The sequence below is a fragment of the Molossus molossus genome, unplaced genomic scaffold (genome assembly GCF_014108415.1).
Source record: "Molossus molossus isolate mMolMol1 unplaced genomic scaffold, mMolMol1.p scaffold_m16_p_4, whole genome shotgun sequence".
Classification (NCBI taxonomy): Eukaryota; Metazoa; Chordata; class Mammalia; order Chiroptera; family Molossidae; genus Molossus; species Molossus molossus.
In genome coordinates, this window is record NW_023425377.1 from 86,329,664 (window position 1) to 86,354,398 (window position 24,735).

Consider the following 24,735-nt stretch of genomic DNA (forward strand, 5'->3'; position numbering starts at 1 on the left):
GGCATTTTAGTTACTACATGAAGGATGAATGGTAAATATGCAAAAATGATATGGGAGCTCAGTTAGGAAGCTGTTGAATTAGTGACAGATAGTGATGCCTTGAATGGCTTGGTGAAAGTGGAGATGCAGAGAAATGGATGGGGTGAGCTATATGTTGGAGGCAGTTGGTAAGATTTGATGATCAATTTAGTGCAGGTAGGGTGAGGGAAAAGAGGGGTTGGGAACACATCTGATGTTCTGGATCAGCAGGGGCTGTTAGGGGATTGTAAAATGCTGCTTGCCTGTCTCATGGTGTGTGGAATCCCAGTAGATGAATAGTGTTCAATTGGCAAAGGCTACTGGGAATCTGTGTCCTCAGACAAAAACCCAGCTTTTCACTGGGGCACAGATGCAGAAGAGTTTGCTGGGGAGAAGATATGAAGTAGAAGAAATTGGGGTTCTGGAGGGCACAGTGGGACGAGCGGAGTTGGAGGTTGGTTGGGGAAGAGATCAGATGCAGATGGGTTGAGAGAACGCAGATCTGCCTGTACCTAATGCTCCAGCTTAGACATTGGTCCTCAGGACCTCTCAGTACACTTGGACTTGCTTGGTCATTTCCCTCTGGGTCCCTCCAAACTCATGTCTTCCATTCTTTCTCTACATAGTGATTTCTTTTGCTCTGAAGTTCTCATGTGTGTCTTTCCACATCTGTAATCTCAATCACATCACAGATTTCCTAAAGTTAGAAAACAAGACTCCACCGAAGTGATTGAATTACATACAATTAAATATGTTAATATATATATATTTAATGTGGTGAAAAACACACAGGACAGAGTGATGGAAGAATTGGTTCCTGTCCTAGCCCTTCCATTCTCTAGTTGGAGCACTGTCTCTGTCATCTCTAGTTTTAATTGTCTTCTTCTGTGACATGGGTCTGACAGTCCCTTACAGTGTACAGTTTTAAAGAACTTTTTACAAGAATGATTTTATTTGGTCTTACCACAGGTTTGGTGATAGGTAGCACTGAGGGTGTACAACCAATTTTATGGGAGTGAAAGCTGACTTTTTGAGGTGAAGTAAGTGCCTCATTGGAAGCCCAGGGAGCTGAGTCCAGATAAGAAGTCAGGTTATCTGCTTCTGGCTTCCATATTCTTTATACAATATCAGATGGAGTGTCCATAAAGTTTAAAGCACTCTGTAAACTGTCAAACTGTTGACCTTTAGTCCCCCAAAGCAAGAGTTCTGTAATTTCTTGTTTATTCCACATTACCCAGCACATAGCCTGTGTTCACTCAGTGTGCCCCTCAGACTCATGTTGGTGTTGTTATAGGGATTCTCCCATGTCCTTTGGAAAGCTATTATTTCCCTAAATATATTAGAAAATCTATTTAGATACACTAGAACTGAGCTGGGCCATACTTTAAATCTGCATTCAGGAGTTAGGTAAACATGTATGTAAGTCATGTTGCTGCCAATTTACAACCTGTGGCAACTTGGGAAAGTTACTTATTCCAGCTGAGCCTTGTGTTCTTTGCTTTTAAAATGAGAGAACAATATCTACCTGTTTTTTTTTTTCTTTCTTTCTGTGTGTTAGATTGAAAACAACGATTGAAAATACTTTGTCAACTATATAAGATAGCCTTTCTGGTTCTTCACACACTATAGGCATTTGTTAAATAGATGTATAACGAAGATACAAATAGACCTACACAGCATCCTACTAGGGATTAGATAGGGCTGTTGACACAGTGGGAATTCGGTTGCCAGCATGTAAGTGGCACTCAGGAAGTGTGTTTTAATGAGGAGATGTCATGTTCAAAGTCAGACCGTTCGTTTATTGGACTGCTCAGTGGAGCAAACAGATGTTCTTGTTCTTGAAGGGTTCACTAGCCAGGCAGCACCTCATCTTTCAAGAGCTACATATGGACTGACTCTCCCTTGTCTCTCAGCTGTCTCTGTTGATTGGTTCAGCCATGAGGAATTTATTCTTGGTCCTCGTGATCCTTGTCTTGCTCTCCTATGTTCCACCAGGTAAAATGGAATTCCCTCCCTGTGGAATTAGAAGAGTGAAGGGAAAAAGGATGTGAGGCTCTATAGGAATAGGAAGAAAGCAGGACTTGGATGAAAAAAGCAGAAACAGGGAGGGATGTGAGCAGAGATGGATGCTCTGGGCTGTTCCAGGAAATGGAGAGATGTTAAGGACATGTAATAGGAGGTGGCTCTCTTCAGAGAAGAAATGGGTCTGGATTTTGGCCTGGGGAGTTTGTAAAGCTTGAGGGGAAAGTTGGACTGATGGTATTGGCAGAAGTGGAGCAGAGCAAAAGCATGAGACCTTTAGAGGTAAAGTAGGGTTTCAGGGTGGTGGGGGTAGGGGTCTGTTCCTTTAGAACTCTTAGAAATTACACTCCTAAGTCAGTTACCTGCATAATTTCTCACAGATTTAGAAATGAAGGCAAATTTGATGCTGAGCAGAATCTGCATACAGAGCAGGTTGTTCAAACATCCTTACAGCATGATGGGATCCTATGGAATATCAGTTAGAGGAGTCAGAGTTTGCATTCTCTGGACAGAAGCCAGCAACTTGATAACATGGAGAAGGGTCCTCTAAATCACTAAAGTGGAGGTCCTCAAAAATTGTTTTGCTCTGGTTTGCTGGGGTCTGCAGCTTTTACCTAAACCTGCATATTCAAAAGATAGCACTTAGCGGCCAAACGTGAAATATTCCAAAGACAGGCACAGATGAGCGTGGTGTAAAGATTGCTGCTATGCTGCTGTCCAGGATGGCAGGACCTCTGGACTCCTTTGTCCCTAGAGAGGTGTCCCAGGGCTAATAGGCAAATTTGCTCATACCACATTGATTATCCTCACACCATAAAGCCCCAATAGATAGTCCCATGAACCAGCTGGGTGGAGAGACTGATAAGGCTTAGCACACAGAGTGGATAATTCAGTAGGGTGACTCCGAGCCACCCCGACCTTCTTAAACTTCCTTCCTTCCCCTCCTCCCCTACCCCTCAGCTTCTAGAGGTACCCAGGTCTTAAGGTTAGGAAAAATACTAGCAATAGATTTAGTTATGTATTTTAGGTATTCAAACAACTTCGCACTCGTTATCTTTTGGGCATGTTCATGTGCCCTGTGATTACGCCAAGGCAGGTAGTAAACTACTTGGCAAAGAGTCACGGAGAATGTTATTGGGAATGCAGGGCCAGAACAGCGGACTTTGTAACTCTCAATCAGTGACTGTTCCTTCTCCAAGTGAACGTGGTCACAATCTCACACTGCCTGGTACTATCCCAGACTCTCATGTCTTCTGCACTGGGGCCTTTGAAGACTCCTGGGAATACTCCCAGGTCTCAGTGATCTTTCCATTGCAAATTGTCCCAAGCTGAATCTGCTGGGACTGTGACCTGAACATGTACGTGGGGACCCTGGGAACTAAAGATGTATAACAGGGTTTCTGGAAAATGACTTAAAAGCAACTAAATAAGCAGCATCCAGCCACAACATGACTGGGATGTTTTGATCCTGTCCAATTTACCATGGAAAAGTTCTAAAGTATAGCCTGCAATCTCATTGATCCACAGGAAACTGTGCATTTACCTTTGTTTCTGTTGGCAGTTCGAAGTGGAGTGAATGCGTACATAAGAAAACTCTTTGCTACGTGCTGGCGACTGAAAGGCTTTTGCAGGCCAACATGTAGAAAAAAAGAAGAATATCATATTTTCTGTGATACTGCATATCTGTGCTGCATAGACAAAAAGGACTTACCTCCAGTGATTGAGTCTCAGTGATTTCTTCTGGGGACCCAGATCTTTCTCAGTTACACCATCTCATTAAAACAATGGCTTTAGCTTCTTCATGTTTCTGTGTCTGTTTCATTTCTCTTTAAGGGCATTCATTGTGTCTCCTATGGAAATAATTAATAATTTATTAGTTAAATGCCCTGTCTTCAGTACTTTTTGTTAATTTATTTTTTATTAAAATTTCCTAAAACCTTTTTTTTGGAAGTTTGCCATACAATCAGAAAAGTGTACAAATCATAAGCAAACATACTAATGAATTTCACAAATCTAACACACCCGTGTACCCTGCACGAGGAGAAGAAAGGAATGTTTCTACATCCCGGTCAGGACAACAAAGGTAATTCACTAGCCTGAATTCTAGTACCATACACCCTGTACCTGTTTCAGATGTTATATAAACGGAATTATACAGTTCGTACTCCTTTGCGTCTGGCTTCTTCTAATGTACATTATTTTTTTATGACATTTATTTACATTTTTGATGTAATTGTAGTTTATTCATTCTCAGTGTTGTATAGTATTATATTGGGGAATATATCACAATTTATTTGAATATTCTGGTGTAGATGATTATTTGTGTAGTTTCTAGTTTTGGGCTCTTGTGGATAGTGCCATGATGAATCTTCTTGTATGTATTTTTTGAGACTTCTATGCAAATATTTCTGTGGGAATATAGCCAGGTGTAAAATTGATAATCATAGGCCATACCTGTACTCGGTTTCAGTAGATGTTGCCAAATTGTCTTCCACACAGGTTGTACCAATTTGCAGTTTCACCCACAGCATTTGAGAGTTCTTGCTGCCTTATATCCCTTTCCATAATTAGCATTTTCTGCTTCTTTTTTTTCCATCCTGGGGGCATAGAATGATGGCATGTGGTCTTTTAATCTGCATTTGACTGATGACTAATGAAATTGAGCACCTTTTCACATGTTTATTGACTTTCACCCATTTTTCTATTGGACTAACTTCTTCTATTGGGAATCTCTGAAAGAACACTCATTATTTGACACTGGAGGTAATAAAGTAAAATTTGTATTGAAAATATCTAAGTTTAATTACACTGTGTGTTGTTGTTCACAGTGCACAGTCTGAGAAATTGGGTGCTGTTTGCCAGCCATAAAAATGTTTCAATTCTGCCTGGCTGGTGTGGCTCTGTAGATTGAGTGTCATTGTCCCATGGACGGAGAGATCCTGGTTCGATTCCCAGTCAGGGCACATATCTGAGTTGTGGACTCGATCCCCAGTAGGGGGTGTACAGGAGGCAGCTGATTGATGTTTCTCTCTCACATCGATGTTTCTATCTCTCTCCTCCTTTCTCTCTCTCTAAAAAAAATCAATAAAAATGTGTTATAAAAAAAGTTTCAATTCTTAGCCATTATTAAATTTCATTATTATGAACAAGATAAATCATTCAAGTTAATAATGACTCAGACTCTTTTTCTTCTTTTTTAAAAATCCTTACTTGAGGATATGTTTATTGATTTTAGAGAGAGGAAGAGAGAGAGAGAGAGAGAGAGAGAGAGAGAGAAACATTGATTGGTTTTCTCCTGTATGCATTGACTGGGGATTGAACCCGGAACCTTTTGGTGTATGAGATGATGCTCCAACCAGTCGAGCCACCTGGCCAGGGCTTTAAAACAGACTTTTGGAGAAATTAAGCCAATGAGAGAGAAGATATGTTTCCAACATGACAGGGAAAGAAAGAATCAATTTGCTTCTGTTGGGCAAACTCTTGGGAGGGGACACTATCAAGTCTGGGGCTGGCTGATGTGATGGCTGAAGCACTCATCCTGTGCAGATTACATCCTAACACTAAACTAGACTCTTTTTTGCTCTTCTAAAAAAAGGTTAAAGGCGATTATATACACAGCCCAAGTCATATTTTCAATGTCATTAATGTCCCTCTTACAATCAGCTACATCCATCCTGAGCATGTCCTGCTCAGGTAGTACAGGTGGTTCTTTTCTACCACAACCAATAAACAGGGCGCTTTCTTTTCTTCTTCTTCATTTTTTTTTTTTTTAAAGTGTTTGCTGTTGCAAGCTCATTTGGTCCGTTAGTGTTTGTGAAATAAAGTAGATTAAAATGGACTATGGTTAATTTTTCTAACTTACTAGCCTTCTGTGATATATAAATGTCATCAGGCCTCTGAATAGCAATGGGGTTATAATTGTACTGAGTTGTACTTTCTCATCTTGTCTACCTCAGATCTCTCATTTACTGCTGAGAGACCTTGGATGTGTCTTATGTGACCTACCTAAAAACTTTTTCATGCTTTTCTTAACTGGGTCCTTGTGTTGGTATCTACCACTGACATTTGATTGTCGCTGCCATTATACTTGGTATTGTCCTGTTTACACGGATGTCTCTCCATATCATTTGGGAAAAAAGGAAGGGCTGCCACATTCGGTGTAGGCTTCACTGAGCCAGCCTCATGCTGGTCCATACTGAGGTAGGGTTAACACCTCTGTTCTGTATTGTATTCATCACTGAGACATCAAATCAGTGCTGCTTATGGTCTCAGGTCTCAGAGAGTCTCATTTGAAAACAGTATTTACTTCTATTCCCTGCACAGAACTCAGGCAGATGCTTATGAGGTCTGAAGAGAAAGAGATACCATTCTGTGGAGTCCATATTCCTCTCTCCTTCCAGGAATCTCTGCAAAAATTGTCCTCCTTACATCCACACCCTTCACCACACACAACTGAACTTATGCCAATAGATTAAGATGAATTTCAGCCCTTCAACTCCACACAAAAAACTCACTTCTATGGATGTAAAAAAATACATGCAACAATCCATCTAACTGCTTGGATGCATTTCAAAGTAAGATACAAGCATCAATACACTTGTCCCTGAATACTCCAGAATGATATTATTACTTAGAGTTTAACAGTTTCTTTTAATATGTTAAAAAATAAAATTTATATACAATGAAATGCAAAGATCTTGAGTGGACCATTCCAAGAGCTTTGACAAATGCATATACCTATCTATGTAATCTAAACCTTATCAAGATATCAAACATGTACATCACTCCAGAAAATTCCTTCATTCCCCTTTCCACTTGATATCTGGTGTACAGGGCAGCACCAGCAACTTTGTTATTTTCTGAGCAGCAACTTGTGTGGTTTCATATTAACCACAGGTTACGTCTGCCTATTCTAGAACTTTATATATATGGTATCATTAGAGTACATCCTCTCTTGTGTAAGGATTTTACTTTCACTTAGACAATATTTTTACATCTTTTTCATGATATTGCTTATACCCATAGTCCATTTCTTATACCCATAGTCCATTTCTTTCTTTCTTTTTTTTATCCTCACCCGAGGACATTTTTCCATTTTTTTGTTCAGATAGAGTGGGAGGGAGGGAGGGGGAGAGAGAGAGAAAGGGGGGGGGAGAGAGAGAGAGAGAGAGAGAGAGAGAGAGAGAGAGAAACATCGATGTGAAAGGGACACAACGAGTGGCTGCCTCCCGCACAACCCAACCAGGAACCAGGGCCAGGGACAAACTGCAACCGAGGTATGTGCCCTTAGTGGGAACTGAACCTGGGTCTCTCTGGACCACAGGCCGACGCTCCAACCACTGAGCCAAACTAGCCAGGGCTAGTCCATTTCTTTTTACTGCTACGTAGTATTCCATTGTATGACTTCACTGCAGTTTATCTATTCCCCTCTTCAGGCACATGCAAGATGTTGCCACATTTTTGGTTATTGTGATAGAGCTGCAATGTACAAATACTTTTGTGAAAATAAGTTTTTATTTCTCTGGGGTAAATACCTATGAGTGGAATTTCTCAGACATAGATTAATTAGATATTTAGTTTTCTTTTTGTTAATCCTCACATGATAATATTTTCCCATTGATTTTTAGATAGAGTGGAAGAGAGGGAGGGAGGGAAGAAGAGAGAGAAAAAAACATTAATGTGAGAGAAAAACACCAGTTGCTGCTTCCTGCACCACCCTGACCAGGGCCTGGTATTGAACCCAGGTGGGTGACCTTGACTGGGAAGCGAATCTGAGACCCTTTGGTCCACGGGCTGATGCTCTAACCACTGAGAAAAACTGCCAGGAATGTTTAGGTTTCTTTATAAATGGCTTTATGATCTATGATTCACATTTCATGTCATAAAATTCATCCATTTAAAGTGTATAATTCAGTGGTTTTTAGTATATTCACAGAGTTGAGCAACCATTACTACAATCGATTTTAGAATATTTTTATCACTCCTCAAATAAACTCTAGCAGTTACTCCCTGTGTTAGTGTGCTAGGGCTGCCATAACATAGTAGCAGAAACCAGGTGGCTTAAACAATGGAAATTTATTATATCATTGTTCTGAAGGCTAGCAAGTGTAAGAGCAAGATGTTCACAGTGTTGGTTGTGAGAAAGACTGTTTCATGCATCTCACCCAGCTTCTGGTGGTTTTCTGTCATTCCTCGGTTAATGGAAGGATCACCCCAATCTCTTTCATTGTCTTTTTTTTTTTTTCATCCTCACCCGAGGACATTTTTTCCCCCATTTATCTTGAGATAGAGTGGGAGGGGGAGAGGGAGAAAGAGAGAGAGAAACATCGATGTAAGAGAGACACATTGAGTGGTTGCCACTCACACGACCTCTACCGGGGCCAGGGACAAATTGCAACTGAGCTACGTACCCTTAGCGGGAACTGCACCCTGGCCTCTCTGGTCCACAGGCCAACGCTCTAATTGCTGAGCCAAACCGGCCAGGGCTCTGTCATTATCTTTACACAGCGTTCTCATAGTTTGCCTGTGTATGTGTCCAAATTTTCCCTGTGTATAAGGACATCGGTCATTTTGAATTAGGGACCATCCTAATGACCTCATCCTAACATCTGCAACAACCCTATTTTTAGTAAAATCACATCCTGAGAAACTGGGAGTTAGAACTTCAGTATGTATTTTTTGGGGGCACACAATTTAATCTATAACACTCTGCCCTATAGCCCCTTCAAAATTCATGTCATTCTCACATGTAAAATATATTCATCCCATCCCAACATACCCAAAGACCACTGTTCTTTCCAGCATCAACTCTTAAGTCCCAAATCTAATCTAAGTATCATCTAAAATAGGTATAGGTGAGATTTGGGGTATGGTTTATCCCGATGCAAAATTGCTTTCTAGTGTGAACTTTTGGAACTAGACAAGTTATCTGCTACCAAAATACAATGGTGGATAGGCATAGGATAGACAAAATGAGAAAGAAAGAAGAAGAGAGTAGTCATGAATCCTACACTGGTCTGAAACCGAGCAGGGCAAATTGCATTAGATTTGAAGGCATGAGAATAATCCACTCTGGCTTAATGCTCTTTCTTCCAGGCTTCCTGGGGTGGTGGCCTTGCCCTCTGGAACCACCAGGACAGTGGCCTCACTACCTACCCCTCTGGGCCTGCAGTGGAAGTTGTGGCACTACTAATTTCTGAATGACCTTGAATGTCTTTCTTTCCTTTGTTACCTCATGTTCGCAGCTGAAAGCTCTGTCCACTCATTTCCTGTCTACGGAATCCCACAAGTCTGTCAGCCTTTCTTTTGGTTTTGTCTCTGTCACCTTCCGTCCAAGCTGGAAGCATTTCTGGTAAGATGGTTGATTGGACCCACATGTCACACATTGCGGAGGTGCCATAGTTTATTTATTCATTCATTTACGGGAGGAATCTTGGTTGACTCTAAGATGTTGCAATTATTAACAAAGCTGCTACAAACGTGTGTGCAGGTTTTTGTGTGGACACAGGTTTTCAACTCCTTTGGATAAATACCACTGAGCATGATAGCTGAATCATATGATCAGAAGTTTCCTTTGTTTAAAAATAATTTCATTTATTAATTTAATTTATTTTTTAAAACATCTTTATTGTTGAATGTATTACAGATATCTCTTTTTCCCCCCCATTGACCCCTCCTCCTCAATCCCGCCCCCCTCTTGCCTTCCCCACACTATTGTCCGTGTCCATTAGTTATGCATATATGCATAGAAGTTCTTTGGTTTATCCAATCCCACCTTCCCTCCCCATTTCCCTTTGAGGTTCATCAGTCTAACAACTGATTTGTACTTCTTAATTCCTTCATCTTTTTCATCCATCCCTCCAGCCCCCACCTAGCTGGAAAGCAACAAAAAGTTCTCTGTATCTATGAGTCTGTTTCTGTTCTGCTTGCTCATTTTGTTTGTACATTCAATTATTGATAGATATGTATTAATTGCCATTTTATTGTTCATATTTTTGTTCTTCTGCTTCAAGAAGACCCTTCAACGTTTCATATAATACTAGTTTGGTGGTGATGAACTCCTTTAGCTTTTTCTTGTCTGGGAAACACTTCATATGTCCATCAACTCTAAATGACAGCTTTGCAGGATAGAGTAATCTTGGTTGCAGGTCGTTGCTTTTCATCACCTTGAATATCACTTGCCACTCCTTTCTGGCCTGCAAAGTTTCTTTTGAGAAATCAGCTGACAGTCTTATGAGAGCTCTTCTGTAGGTAATGAACTGCTTTTCTCTTGCTGCTTTTAAGATTCTCTCTTTGTCTCTAACCTTTGGCATTTTGATGATGATGTGTCTTGCTGTGGACCTCTTTGCATTCAACTTGTTTGGGACTCTCTGTGCTTCCTAGACTTGTATGTCTGTTTTCTGCATCAAGTGAGGGAAGTTTTCTGTCATTATTTTTTCAAATAGGTTTTCAATTTCTTGCTCTCTCTCTTCTCCTTCTGGCACCCCCATGATGTGAATGTTGGCATGCTTGATGTTGTCCCAGAGGCTGCTTACACCAGCCTCATTTTTTCAGATTCTTTTTTCTTTTTGCTGTTCTGATTGGGTGTTTTCTGCTTCTTTATATTCCAAATTGATGGTTTGCCTCTTGGCTTTACCTACTCTACTATTGATTCCCTGTAAATTATTCTTTATTTCAGTTAGTGCATCCTTTATTTCTGACTGGTCCTTTTTTATGTTGTTGATGTTCTCACTAAGTTCCTTGGAGTTCTCTTAAGTTCCTTGAAGGTCTCAATAAGTTCCTTGAAGGTCTCAATAAGTTCCTTGAGCATCCTTATAACTAGTGTTTTGAACTCTGCTACTTATTGATTGCTTATCCCCATTTTGTGTAGTTCTTTTCCTGGAGTTTTGTTCTTTTTTTTTTTTTTCATTTGGGACATGTTTCTTTGTCTTTTCATTTTGACTGCTTCTCTGTGTTTGTTTCTATATATTAGGTGGAGTTACTATGTCTCCTAGGCCTTATGGGGTGGCCTATTGTAGTAGGTGTCCTGTGGGATCCAGTGGCACAGCCTCTCTGATCACCCCAGCTGGGCCCTCAAAGTGCACCCCTTCTGAGGACTGTACACCCTTCTGTTGTAATTGAGTTTTGATTGCCATTGGCACATCAATGAGAGAAACTCACTTAGGCTGATCAGCTGCAAGGACTGGTTGTGCCCACTGACCACTGGCCCCTGACTACCTTGGGGGATCATCTGTGTAGGGGACCACCACATAGAGCAAGACTTACTTTATCAGGGTTCTGTACCTATTGAGTCCACTCACTGAATGTGTCACTTGTGGAGGTGTTTGGGCAGTGGTTCCTCAACATGGTCTGAAGCTGTCCACAGGGTGTGCTGGCTCTGGGGCTAGGTCAGCCACTGCCTGTGTTCTATCTGGGGCCACCCGGCATAAACCACAAAGTGATCTGCTGATGGCTGCTTCTTGTGCTGGGCTTGAAGGTGCCCAGGCAAAGCCAAGCTGTGAACTAAGGCTGGCTGCTTCTAGTGCCAGGCCTGGGGCCACTTAATGAGAGGTATGGAGCTCATTGAGACCAAATGCTGCTTGATTGAGAGATGTTAGGAAAATCTGAAGCGGGATCCAAGACAGGGCAATCCTATAGTAAAGCCATTGGAAACAGCTTTTATGAGCCTGAAAATTGGGTGGGGCGGGGCCTTAGGGAGTCACCAGGGTGGGGCAAACAGTGTGAGCCAGGTTGCTGGAGTCCCAGATATGGCAGCTATCTGCTGGCCCAATGGGGAAGGGCTCACCAAAGGAACAATAGGCTCCACCAGCACATCTGTCCAAGAGAAAGCTGCCTCTCTAGCCCTCATCCCCAGGCCAAAGAACTCAGTTCTTCCCTGCATGTCTTGGGTGCCTTTTAAGCATCCTTCCCTCCATGCTGGAGTTCAGAGGGAGCAAGTCTAAGTAAGGCCCTGTGTGGGCCCTTTAAGAGGAGCTGCCTGGGGCTCCAGCTGCCTCAGCCTCCCTGAGCCTCAGTTCCTGCTGGTTTTTCCAGCCAGAAGTTATAGGGACTTCTCTTCCTGGCACTGAAACCCTGAGTGGGGCGTTTGGTGTGGGACAGGGACCCCTCAGTCCTCAGGGAGGACCTTCCCAGCCGAGGTGTCCTCCTGATTTTTATCCGCCACACGTGGGTGCGGGACCAGCCCGTCTGCCTCTGCCCCTCCTACTAGTCTCCATGTGGCTGCTGCTTTAATTTTGTAGTTGTAGGACTTCCATTCAGCTTGATTTCAGATAGAATTGAATGATGGTTGTTCTGTAGTTTAGTTGTAACTTTGATGTGGTTATAGGAGGATGCGATACCGCGTTTACCTACACTGCCATCTTGACCGTAAGTCTCTCATAGGTTTGGCCTATTGAGTTTGCATTTTAATTTATTTGAAGTTATTATTTTATATTAATTTTTTTGACTCACTGATTATCCAGGAGTATGTTTTAAAATTTCGACATATTGAGAAAGTCACATCTTTTGTCCTATTATTGAATTCTAGTTGCATAACATTGTGATTCAACACCATACACCAAGGCACCTGATGGGAGTCTCAATCAACTATACATCTGGTAACTGAGAGACAGATTTTGGGCTGTGGAACAAGCAGGAGCCTGAAAATCAGCTTCAGCACTTGTTGGTTGTAGTCTGGGAGTACTGTAGAATGCTGACTTGGCTACGGGCAAGAGAGTCTTTGTGGAAGTTTACAGATAAGTGTTTACAGAGAAGTTCCAACACTTGGTTGGAGCTGAAAATGAAAATTTGAATGTATTAGAGTGGGCAAGAAGAACTGTACCAGTATCACTCTTCCCCACAAAGTGGCATAGCTGGAAAGTATAGGGAGCTGGGGATCTCACCTGTGGGGGAAAAGGGAGAGCAATTAGAGAGTGTCTGGCTTCCACAGCTGTGCAGGACATGGCTACAGAAACTCCTCTCTCCCCCAAAGTAATGATGACATCTCCATATTTGGCATTAGGGTGACCACTAGGAGAGAGGCGGATTCAATATTAGAGTGAATTAAAAGGATGTGGTTCCTCCAGATTATGTTCTGGATTCCAAGAGGAAGATTGCCCATAAACCACTGGGAATACCTCACTTGAGGATTCCTCATCTAGTCTGTGTGCCAAACTCACCTTGACTCTGTTGCCAGCTTCTTGTGTGCACTCCTGATGGTGGTGGTGAGAATGAGCTCAGGTAGACAGGAAGGATGCACGGAAAAGAAGCCAAATTTGTGGGTAAGAAAGAAATCACTATCTTGAGCTGTGGTGTCATCTTTGGGAAAACTTAAAGAGTTTTTCAGTACTCAGCCTGGTGCACTGTAACATTAAGAGAAGGTATAGAAAATTAAGAATTCTGCCACAAGAGGATGCATGAAATATGGAGCAGATCTTTCCACAGAAAGTCAGAAAAAACTCCAGCTATAAGCAAGACCAACAAAATATACTTTCCATATGAAGGCAGCTAATAATAATTGGCACAAACTGCTATTTAAAATAAATGCAGAGGAGGAAAAATGGTGGTGGAGTGAATGGAAGCTACACAGACCGTCTTCCAGGACCAAACTGGAATTACAACTAAAATAAAGACAAATCACTGGGAAAAACCAACTGAAAAGCAGTTGGAGAGAACCTATATAACCAGGGACAGAAAGAGAATACCAAATTGAGCCTGGTAGGAACTGTGGAGGTGCACGAGGGTGGGTTGGGAGACCATGGACAGCTGTGCAGAGCAGTGTTAGCTGTGTGTCCTTACTGCTGAGAAAGCAGGGGTTTTATTTATTTTTTATTTTATTTTTTTGTTAGTTTTTTTTTTTTTTTGGTATGTGCCCCTAGCGGGAACCGAACCCAGGACTCTCTGGTTCTCAGGCTGATGCTCCAACCGCTGAGCCAAACGGGCCAGGGGTAAAGCAGGGGTTTTATTTTATTTTTATTTTTTTATTAATTAATTAATTTATTTTTGTTACAGATGTTTCTCCTTTTTTCCTCACTGATTCCCCCCTCCCTTTCCCTCTCCGCTCTGTCCCCAGCTTTGTTGTCCATGTCCATTGTTCATGCATACATACGTATAAGTTCTGTGGTTTATCTCTCCCCCACCACCTCCTTTTCTGGGGATTGTCAGTCTGTACCCCACTTTCACGTCTCTGGGACTACCCCATTCCTCAGACTGTTATGTTCATTATATTCCACAAATAAGTGAGATCATATGACACTTGTCTTTCTCTGTTTGGCTTGTTTTGCTTAGGATAATACATTCCAGGTCCCTCCAGGTAGTCTCAAAGGATAAGAGATCTTTCTTTCTTACAGCTGCATAGTACTCCATTGTGTATATGTACCACAGCTTTTTTATCCATTCATCTACTGATGGATATTTGGGTTGTTTCCAGATCTTAGCTATTGTAAATAGTGCTGCTACGAACACGGGGGTACATATATTCTTTCTGATTGTTGTTTCAGGCTTCTTAGGGTATATTCCTAGAAGTGGGATCACTGGGTCAAATGAAAGTTCAATTTTTAATTTTTTGAGGTAACACCATATTGTTTTCCATAGTGGCTGCACCAGTCTGCATTCCCACCAGGGGTTTTAAAAAGCACCAAATCAGATTCCGGTCAAGATGGCAGCATAGGTAAGTGCAGATCTTGCTTACTCCAACAACCACATTAAAATTACGACTAAGCTACAGAATAAACATCTTTCAGAACTGCCTGAAATCAAGCTGAATAGAAGTCCTACAACTACGAAGTTAAAGAAGCCACATGAAACTAGTAGGAGGGGCAGAGGCGCCGACGGGCTGGTCCCACAGACATATGTGCAGGATAAAAATCAGGAGGGTACCTTGGCTGGGAAGGTCCTCCCCGAGGAGTGAGAGGTCCCTGTCCCACACCAGGCACCCAGCTGAAGGTTCCAGTTTCAGGAAAAGAAGTCCCCATAACTTCTGGCTGGAAAAACCAGAAGGAACTGAGACTCAGGGAGGTTGAGGCAGCTGGAGCCCCAGGAAGCTTTTGTAAAGGGCCCCCACAGGGACTTACTCGGACTTGCTACCTCTGAGCTCCAGCATGGAGGGAAGGCAGCTTGAAAGGCATCGGAAACGTGCAGGGAAGAACTGAATTCTTTGGCCTTGGGACAAGGGCTAGAGAGGCAGCTTTCTCTTGGACAGATGTGCTGGTGGAGGTTATTGTTCCTTTGGTGAGCCCTACCTACACAGGGCAGGCAGATGGCCACCATATCTGGGACTCCAGCAATCTGGCTCATACTGTTTACCACCCTGGTGATTCCCTGAGGCCCTGCCCCACCCAACTTTCAGCCCCATTCAAGCTGTTTCCAGTGGTTTTACCACAGGATTGGCCTGTTTTGGTTCCTGCTTCAGATTTTTCTTAATTCTATCAAACAAGCAACATCTGGTCTCAGCAAGCCCCATACTTCTCACTCAGTGGTCCTAGGCTTGGCACTAGAAATAGCCAGCCTTGGGTTATAGCTTGGTTTCACCTGGGCAACTCCAAGCCCAGCACAAGAAGCAGCCATCTGCAGATCCTTTGCAGCTTATGCCTGGTGGCCCTGGAGAGAACACAGACAGTGTCTGACCTTGCCCTAGAGCCAGCACACCCTGTAGACAGCTATAGACCGCATTGAAGCATCATCACCCAATTACCTCTACAAGTGACACACAATGAGTGGACTCAGTGGGTACCAGAGCACTGCTGAAGTGAGTGTTGCTCTGTGTGGTGGGCCCCTAAACAGCTGATCATGCAAGGGTGTCAGAGGTAGGTGGTTAGTGGGCACAGCCAGTCCTTGCAGCTGATCAGCCTGAGTAAAACCCTCTCATTGATGTGCCAATAGCAATCAAGACTCAATTACAATGGAAGGGTATAAAGTCCACAGAAGGGGTGCACCTCAAGGGCTCAGCTGAGTGATCAGGGAGGCTGTGCCACTGGATCGTACAGGACACCTACTATAACAGGCCATTCTAGGAAGCCTAGGAGACATAGCAACTCTACCTAACATAGAAACAAATACAGGGAGGCAGCCAAAGTGAGGAGACAAAGAAACACGTTCCAAATGAAAGAACAGAACAAAACTCCAGGAAAAGAACTGAATGAAATGAAGATAAGCAATCTAACAGATGCAGAGTTCAAAATACTGCTTATAAGGACCCTCAATAAACTGTTGAGGGCCTCAAAAGCATAATAAAGGACTAGTCAGAAATGAAGGATTCACTAACTGAAATAAAGAATAACTTATAGGAACTCAATAGTAGAATAGGTGAAGCCAAGAAGCAAACCATTGATTTGAAATATAAAGAAGCAAAAGACATCCAATCAGAACAGCAAAAAGAAAGAATAATAATAATAATAAAAAATGAAGATAGTGTAAGGAGCCTCTGGGACAATTTTAAGTGTACCAACATTCACATCATGGGAGTGCCAGAAGGAGAAGAGAGAGGGCAAAAAATTAAAAACCTATTTGAAAAAATAATGACAGAAAATTTCTCTAACTTGGTGAAGAAGACATACAGGTCCCAGTAGTACAGAGAGTCCCCAAACAAGATGAACCCAAAGAGGTCCACAGCAAGACACATTATCATCAAAATGAAAAAGTTAAAGACAAAGAGAGAATCTTAAAAGCAACAAGAGAAAAGCAGTTAGTTACCTACAATGGAGCTCCCATAAAGCTGTAAGCTGAGTTCTCAAAAGAAACTCTGCAGGCCAGGAGGGAGTGGCTAGAAATATTTAAAGTGATGAAAAGCAAGGATCTACAACCAAGATTACTCTATCCTGCAAAGCTATCATTTAGAATTGATGGGCATATGAAGAGTTTCCCAGACAAGAAAAAGTTAAAGGAGTGCATCACCACCAAACCAGTATTATATGAAATGTTGAAGGGTCTTCTTGAAGAAGATAAAAAAATAGAAAGAATAAAATGACAATAAATACATATCTATGAACAATTGAATCTACAAACAAAATAAGCAAGCAGAGCAGAAACAAACTCATAGATACAGAGAACTTTTTATTGGTTGCCAGATGGAAGGGGAGTCTGGTGAAAATGATGACGAGATTAGGAAGTACAAATTGGTTGTTAGACTGATGAACCTGAAAGGCAAGGCGGGGTGGTGTGGGGAGGAAAGAGAGAAACCAAATAACTTATATGCATAACCAATAGACACAGACAGTTGTGTGGGGAAAGCAGGAGGGGGGTGGGATTGGGGAGGAGAAGGTCAAAGGGGGGGGGGACATCTGTAATACATTCAACAATAAAAATAAGTTTAAAAAAGTATAAAAAGCACCAATCAGCTATAGCCACTCACCTTCAGCTCCAGCAGAGGGAGGGTTGATTGGACTGGAACTGTGTGGAGAGGGTCCTGGGCTTCTGGTTCAGGAGAGAGCTGGAGGGGAGGACACAAGGAGTTTTGTGCTGAACCACTCCTTCACAGGACAGAAGCTATCTTACTCAAAGAGCCCCTTTCTGGAGTACCAGGGAGAAGCAACAGCCCCTCCTGCAAGAATTCAACACCACCAGGCCAGGCCAGAGAAATGAAAATTGAGGCTCATTAACATCTAAAGTCTGAGAGCAAGCAAATGCCCCACGCATGAAAAATCCTCTTACATTTAAGGAATTTTTTTTATTCATTTGAGGGTTGCAAATAAAGACTCATCAACTGAGACTAATAGCCTCCAGGCAAAAAGCTAGAGAATAACTGAACATTTGACTGGCCTGCAAATCTACCCAGGAAAGTAAGGCTTGACAGTGGTATTTAATGTGGGTCCTCCATATTCATCCAAACTCAATAGAGGAAGACAAACCAGTGGAACACCAACACCCACAGGAAAAATTTTGCAGGCTTCTGGAAACAGCCAGAAATGTGAAACAATGAAAAATGAAAGAATAAGATAATTCTTCAGGAGAAGAAATAAATGAAATGAAATTAAGCAAGATATCAGAGGTAGAGTTCAGAGTAATAATCATGACATAGCTCAACAGCATGAGTAAAGATACAAAAACAGTGAAAACCAAAGAATTGGAAATGAAGAATGACATAGTAGAAATAAAGAACACATTGCAAGGAATAACTAACAGAGTAGAGAAAGCCGAGGAGCAAATCAGTGAATTGGAAGACAGGGTAAAAAAAAAATCACCCAATCAGAAAACCAAAAAGAAAAAAAAAAAACAATTAAAAAGCAGGAAGACAGCCTAAGAGAACTGTGGGACAACATGAAACACAGCAACATCTGAATTCTAGGTGTGCCAGAAGAAGAAAATGAGCAAGGGTTACAGAATATATTTAAAGAAGTAATGACAGAAAACTTCCTTAGCTTGGTGAAGGAAAAGGGCATAAAAGACCAAATAGTACAGAGAACTCCAAGGAAGAAGAACTTCAAGAGGCCCACACAAACACATTATAATTAAAATGCCAAAATTAAAGACAAAGAGATAATTCTAAAGACAGCAAGAGATAAGCAACAGATTACCTATAAGGGAAACCTCATAAGGCTCTCAGCTGACTTCTGAACAGAAACACCACAGGCCAGAAGGGAATGACATGAAGTAATCAAAGTAATGAAAAACAAGGATCTGAATCCAGGACTACTCTATCCAGCAAGACTATCATTCAAAATAGAAGGTGAATAAAGAGCTTCCCAGACACACAAAAAAAGGTTCAAGGAACATATTAGCACCAAACCAGCACTCCCAGAAATGTTAAAAGGACTGCTCTAATAAGCAGAAAAAATAGGAAGAGAAACATAACCACAATAAATAAAAATGGCAATAAATAAGCACATATCAATTATCACCTTAAATGTAAATGAATTGAATGCTCCAATCAAAAGACAGAGTAGCTGATTGGATAAAAAAGCATGACTCACATATATGTTGTTTACAAGAGACCCACCTCTCAACAAAAGACTCACATAGGTTGAAAGTGAAGGGATGGAAAAGAATTTCAAGCAAATGAAAAGGAAAGAAAAGTTGGGGTAGCAATACTCATACCTGATAAAATAGACTTCAAAATGAAGGTCATAACTAGAGATAAAGAAGGCCACTATATAATATTGAAAAGATCTATACAACAGGAGAATATAACCTTGGTAAACATATATGGACCCAACATAGGAGCACCAAAATACATTAAAAACTTTTGGAGCACTTCAAAGAAGAAATCAACAGCAATACAACCATAGCAGGGAACTTCAACACCATGCTGACATCACTGGATAGATCCTCTAGAAAAAAATTAACAAGGAAACAGAGACTCTAAATGATACACTAGACCAAATTGATTTAATAGATATGTACAGAAAATTACAGCCCCAAACTGCAGAATTATTCTTCTTTTCAAGTGTACATGAGACATTCTCAAAAATAGACCACGTTAAGACATAAAATATGTCTCTACAAGTTCAAGAAGATTGAAATCATATCAAACATCTTCTCAGATCACAATGGCATGAAACTAGAAATAAATTACAACAAAAACATTCAAACACATGAAGGCTAAATAGCATGTTCATAATGAATGGGTTACCAAGGAGATCAAGGAAGAAATTAAAATCTTCCCGGAAACCAATAAAAATGAACACACAACAAAACAAAACCTATGGGATGCAGTGAAAGCATTCCTGAGAGGGAAGTTTACAGCCCTACAGGCCTACCTCAGGAAACGAGAAAAAAATTTTTTTTTTTTAAATCCTCACCCGAGGACATTTTTTTTATTTTTTTTGTTCAGATAGAGTGGGAGGGAAAGAGAGAGAGAGAAACATCGATGTGAAAGGGCCACCCACACGACCCAACCAGGGCCAGGAACAAACTGCAACCGAGGTACATGCCCTTAGCGGGAACTGAACCCGGGTCTCTCTGGACTGCAGGCCAAAGCTCTAACCGCTGAGCCAAACTGGCCAGGGCAAGAAAAACTCTTAATTGACTTTCTAACCCTGCAACTTGAAGCTAGAAAGTAAACAAAAAGAAAAACCCAGAGCAAGTAGAAGAAAAAAAAACAGTAAATGTTAGAGCAGAAATAAACGACATAGAAACTAGAAAAACAATTCAAAAGATCAATGAAACAAAAAGTTGGTTCTTTGAAAAGATAAACAAGATTGATGATCCCTTAGCCAGACTCACCAAGAAACAAAAAGAGAGGACCCAAATAAACAAAATCAGAAATGAAAGAGGACAAGTAACAACTGACACTACAGAAATACAAAGGATGGTTAAAAAATACTATGAACAATTGTCCACCAACAAATTGGACAATCTAGGTGAAGTGGACAAATTTCTAGAAACACACAGTCTCCCAAAACTGAACCAGGAAGAGATAGAAAACTTGAAGAGACCAATAACAACTAAGGAAATTGAAGATGTAATCAAGAAACTCTCAGCAAAGAAAAGTCCAGGCCTGGATTGCTTCACGGGGGTAGTTTTACCAAACATGTAAAGAAGATCTAACACCCATTCTCCTCAAACTGTTCCAAAAAATTTAAGAAGAAGAAAGACTTCCAAACTCATTTTATGAGGTCAGCATAATTTGAATCCCAGAACCAGATAAAGACACCACAAAGAAAGAAATGTACAGGCCAATACCCCTGATGAACATAGATGCCAAAATTCTTAACAAAATATTAGCAAATTGATCCAGCAATACATTAAAAAATTATTCACCGTGACCAAGAGGGATTCATTTCAGAGATGAAAGGCTGGTACATTATTTGCCAATCAGTAAATGTGATACAACATATAAACAAAACGAAAGACAAAAACCATATGATCATATCAATAGATGCTGAAAAAACAATTAAAAAGCAGGAAGTAGCAATACTCATATCTGATAAAATAGATTTCAAAATGAACACCATAACTAGAGACAAAGAAGGCCACTACATAATATTGAAAGGATCTATCCAACAGGAAGATAAAACCTTGATAAACATATATGCACCCAATATAGGAGCACCAAAATATATTAAAAATCTTCTGGAGGACTTCCAAGGAGAAATCGACAGCAATACAATTATAGCAGGGGACTTCAACACCCCACTGACATCACTGGATAGACCCTCTAGACAAAAATTAGCAAGGAAACAAAGACTCTGAATGAAGACTATACCAAATGGATTTAATAGATATCTACAGAGAATTACACCCCAAAACTACAGAATTCACATTCTTCTCAAGTGCACGTGGGACATTTTCAAAGATGGACCACATAATAGGACATAAACTAAATCTCTACAAGTTCAAGAAGATTGAAATCATATCAAGCATCTTCTCAGGTCACAATGGCATGAAACTAGAAATCAATTGCAACAAAAACATGCAAAGGCATTTGAACACATGGAGGCTAAATAGCATGTTATTAAACAATGAATGGGTTACCAAGGAGATCAAGGAAGAAATTAAAACTTCCTGGAAACCAATGAAAATGAACACACAACAACACAAAATCTATGGGATGCAGCGAAAGCAGTTCTGAGAGGGAAGTTCATAGCACTACAGGCCTACCTCAAGAAGCAAGAACAATTTCTAATTGACTGTCTAATATCACAACTTAAAGAATTAGAAAGCAAACAAAAAGAAAACCCCAGAGCAAGTACAAAGAAGGAAATAATAAAGATCAGAACAGAAATAAATGACATAGAGACCAAAAAAACAATTCAAAGGATCAATGAAACAAAGAGCTGGTTTTTCGAAAAGATAAACAAGATTGATGGACCCTTAGCTAGACTCACCAAGAAACAAAGAGAGAGAACCCAAATGCACAAAATCAGAAATGAAGGAGGAGAAGTAACAACTGACACCACAGAAATACAAAAGCTCATTAACAGCTACTATGAACAACTATATGGCAACAAATTCGACAATCTAAGCGAAATGGACAAATTTCTAGGAACACACAGTTTCCCAAAACTGGACAGGGAAGAGATAGAAAACTTGAACAGACCAATAACAACAGAAAAAATTGAAGATGTAATCAAGACTCTCCCAGCAAACAAAAGCCTAGGTCCTGATGGCTTCACAGGGGAGTTTTACCAAACATTCAAAGAAGAACTAACACCCATTCTTTTGAAATGATTTCAAAAAATTCAAGAAGAAGGAAGACTTCCCAACTCATTTTATGAGGCCAGTATAATTCTAATTCCAAAACCAGAAAAAGACACTACAAAGAAAAAAAACTACAGGCAATATCCCTGATGAACACAGATGCCAAAATCCTGAACATAATACTAGCAAATCGGATCCAGCAATACACCAAAAAAATTATCCACCATGACCAAGTGGGATTCATCCCAGGAATGCAAGACTGGTACAACATTCACAATTTTGAAAAAGAAGGACAAAATAGGTGGGATCACAATACCAGATATCAGGTTATTCTACAAAGTAACTGTAATCAAAACAGCCTGGTACTGGCAAAAGAATAGGCAATATAGACTAGTGGAACAGAACAGAGAACCCAGAAATAGACCCAAGGCAATATGCTCAATTAATATTTGACAAAGGTGGCAAGAGCATACAGTGGTGTAAAGACAGCATCTTTAATAAATGGTGTTGAAAATATTGGACAGCTACATGCAAAAAAATGAAACTAGACCATCAACTTACACCATACACAAAAATAAACTCAAAATGGATAAAATTCTTAAATGTGACCTGTGAATCCATAAAAATACTAGAAGAAAATGTAGGCAACAAAATTTTGGACATCATATGCAGCAGAACTTTCACTGATACATCACCTAAGGCAACTGAAACAAAGGAAAAAATGAACCCATGGGACTACATCAAACTCAAAAGCTTCTGCACAGCAAAAGAAACAACCATCAAAATGGAAAGGCAACCCACTGCATGAGAGAACATCATTGCCAATGATACATCAGATAAGGGGTTAATTTCCAAAATATATAGTGTACTCATACAACTCAAGAAAAGGAAGATAAAGAACCCAATTAAAAAATGGGCAGAGGAGCTGAATAGACTCCTTTCCAAATAGGACATACAAATGGCCAAGAGACATATGAAGAAATGCTCAACATTACTAATCATCAGAGAGATGCAAATTAAAACAACAATGAGGTACCACCTTACACTTGTCGGAATGGCCGCCATCAACAAATCATCAAACAAGAAGTGTTGGCGAGGGTGTGGAGAAAAGAGGACTCTAGTACACTGCTGGTGGGAATGCAGACTGGTGTAGCCACTATGAAATATGGTGCTACCTCTAAAAGTTAAAATTGAACTTCCATTTGACCCAATGATCTCACTTCTAGGAATATACCCTAAGAAGCCTGAAACACCAATCAGAAAGAATATATGTACCCCCATGTTCATAGCAGCAGTATTTACAATAGCTAAGATCTGGAAACTTCCTGAGTGTCCATCAGTAGATGAATGGATAAAGAAGCTGTGGTACATATACACAATGGAGTACTATGCAGCTGTAAGAAAGAAAGATCTGTTATCCTTTGAGACGACATGGAGTGACCTGGAAAGTATTATCCTAAGTGAAACAAGCCAAGCAGAAAAAGACAAATACCCCATCATCTCACTTATTTGTGGAATATAATGAACATAACAGTGTGAGGAATAGGGTGGACCCAGAAACATGGAAGTAGGGTACAGACTGACAACCCTCAGAAGAGAGGGTGGGGGGGGGAGGGAAGAGACACACCAAAGAACTTATATGCATGTATGTATAATCAATGGACATGGACAACAAAGCTGGGGATGGAGTGGGGGGATGGGTAGGAGGGTGTCAATGGAATAAAAAAGGAGAAACATATGTGACAAAAATAAAATAAAATAAAAAAGAAAGAAAAAGATAAAGAAAAGGGAATCTGAGTTCATCACTGAAATTATCAATTCACAAATGTAGGCAGCCAGAGAGGAAAAAATAGAACTACAAAATAGCCAGAAAGCAAATGGCATCAGTAAGTTCTTATATATTAATAATTAACCTACATAAAAATGAATTTAATTCTCCAATCAAAAGGACAGAGTGACTGCATGGATAAAAACCAAAAGCAAACAACCAACCATACAAACAGGCAACAACAATTACAAAAAACAAGACCAAACTACATGCTTCTATAAGAGACTCCCTTCAGCTTTCAGGACTCACATAGGCAAAGGAAAGGGACACAAAAGGTAGTTCATTCAAGTGGAAACCGAAAGAAATTGTAGGCAAGCTTATATAAGACAGCTAACTTCATACTCAAGGAAGTTGCCTATGCAGTTAGACCTGTGTTCCATACTTGAAGGAAGTTTAGAAGTATAATTAATTTGGAAAAGAGAATGAACTTCTTTCTTTCTTTCTTTATTTTTTATTTTCACCCGAGAACATGTTTTAATGTTTTATTCAGGTAGAGTAGGAGGGAGAGAGAGAGACATTGACATGAAAGAGACACATCGACTGGTTGCCACCCCGAAGGACCCAACTAGGGCCGGGGACAAACTGCAACTGAGGTACGTGCCTTTAGAGGGAACTGAACCTGGGTCTCTCTGGACCAGAGGCCGTCGCTCTAACCACTGAGCAATACCGGCCAGGGCGAGAATGAACTTCTTAAAACATTTTTTTTCTTTATTGATTTTAGAGGGAAAGGGAAAGAGAGAGAGAAACATTGATGAGAGAGAACATCGCCTGGCCACCCCCTGCTTGCCCCGCACTGGGGATCAGGTCCACAACTT

At 40.7% G+C, this 24,735-nt stretch overlaps 1 protein-coding gene across 1 annotated transcript; it reads left to right on the forward strand.

Moving 5' to 3' along the window:
• The first annotated feature begins 1,955 nt into the window (after positions 1-1,955).
• On the forward strand, positions 1,956-3,774 carry DEFB135 (defensin beta 135). Its single transcript, XM_036282255.1, has 2 exons — positions 1,956-2,013; positions 3,602-3,774. Exons 1-2 carry the CDS (start codon positions 1,956-1,958, stop codon positions 3,772-3,774), a joined length of 231 nt encoding a protein of 76 aa, XP_036138148.1.
• The last annotated feature ends 20,961 nt before the right edge of the window (positions 3,775-24,735 follow it).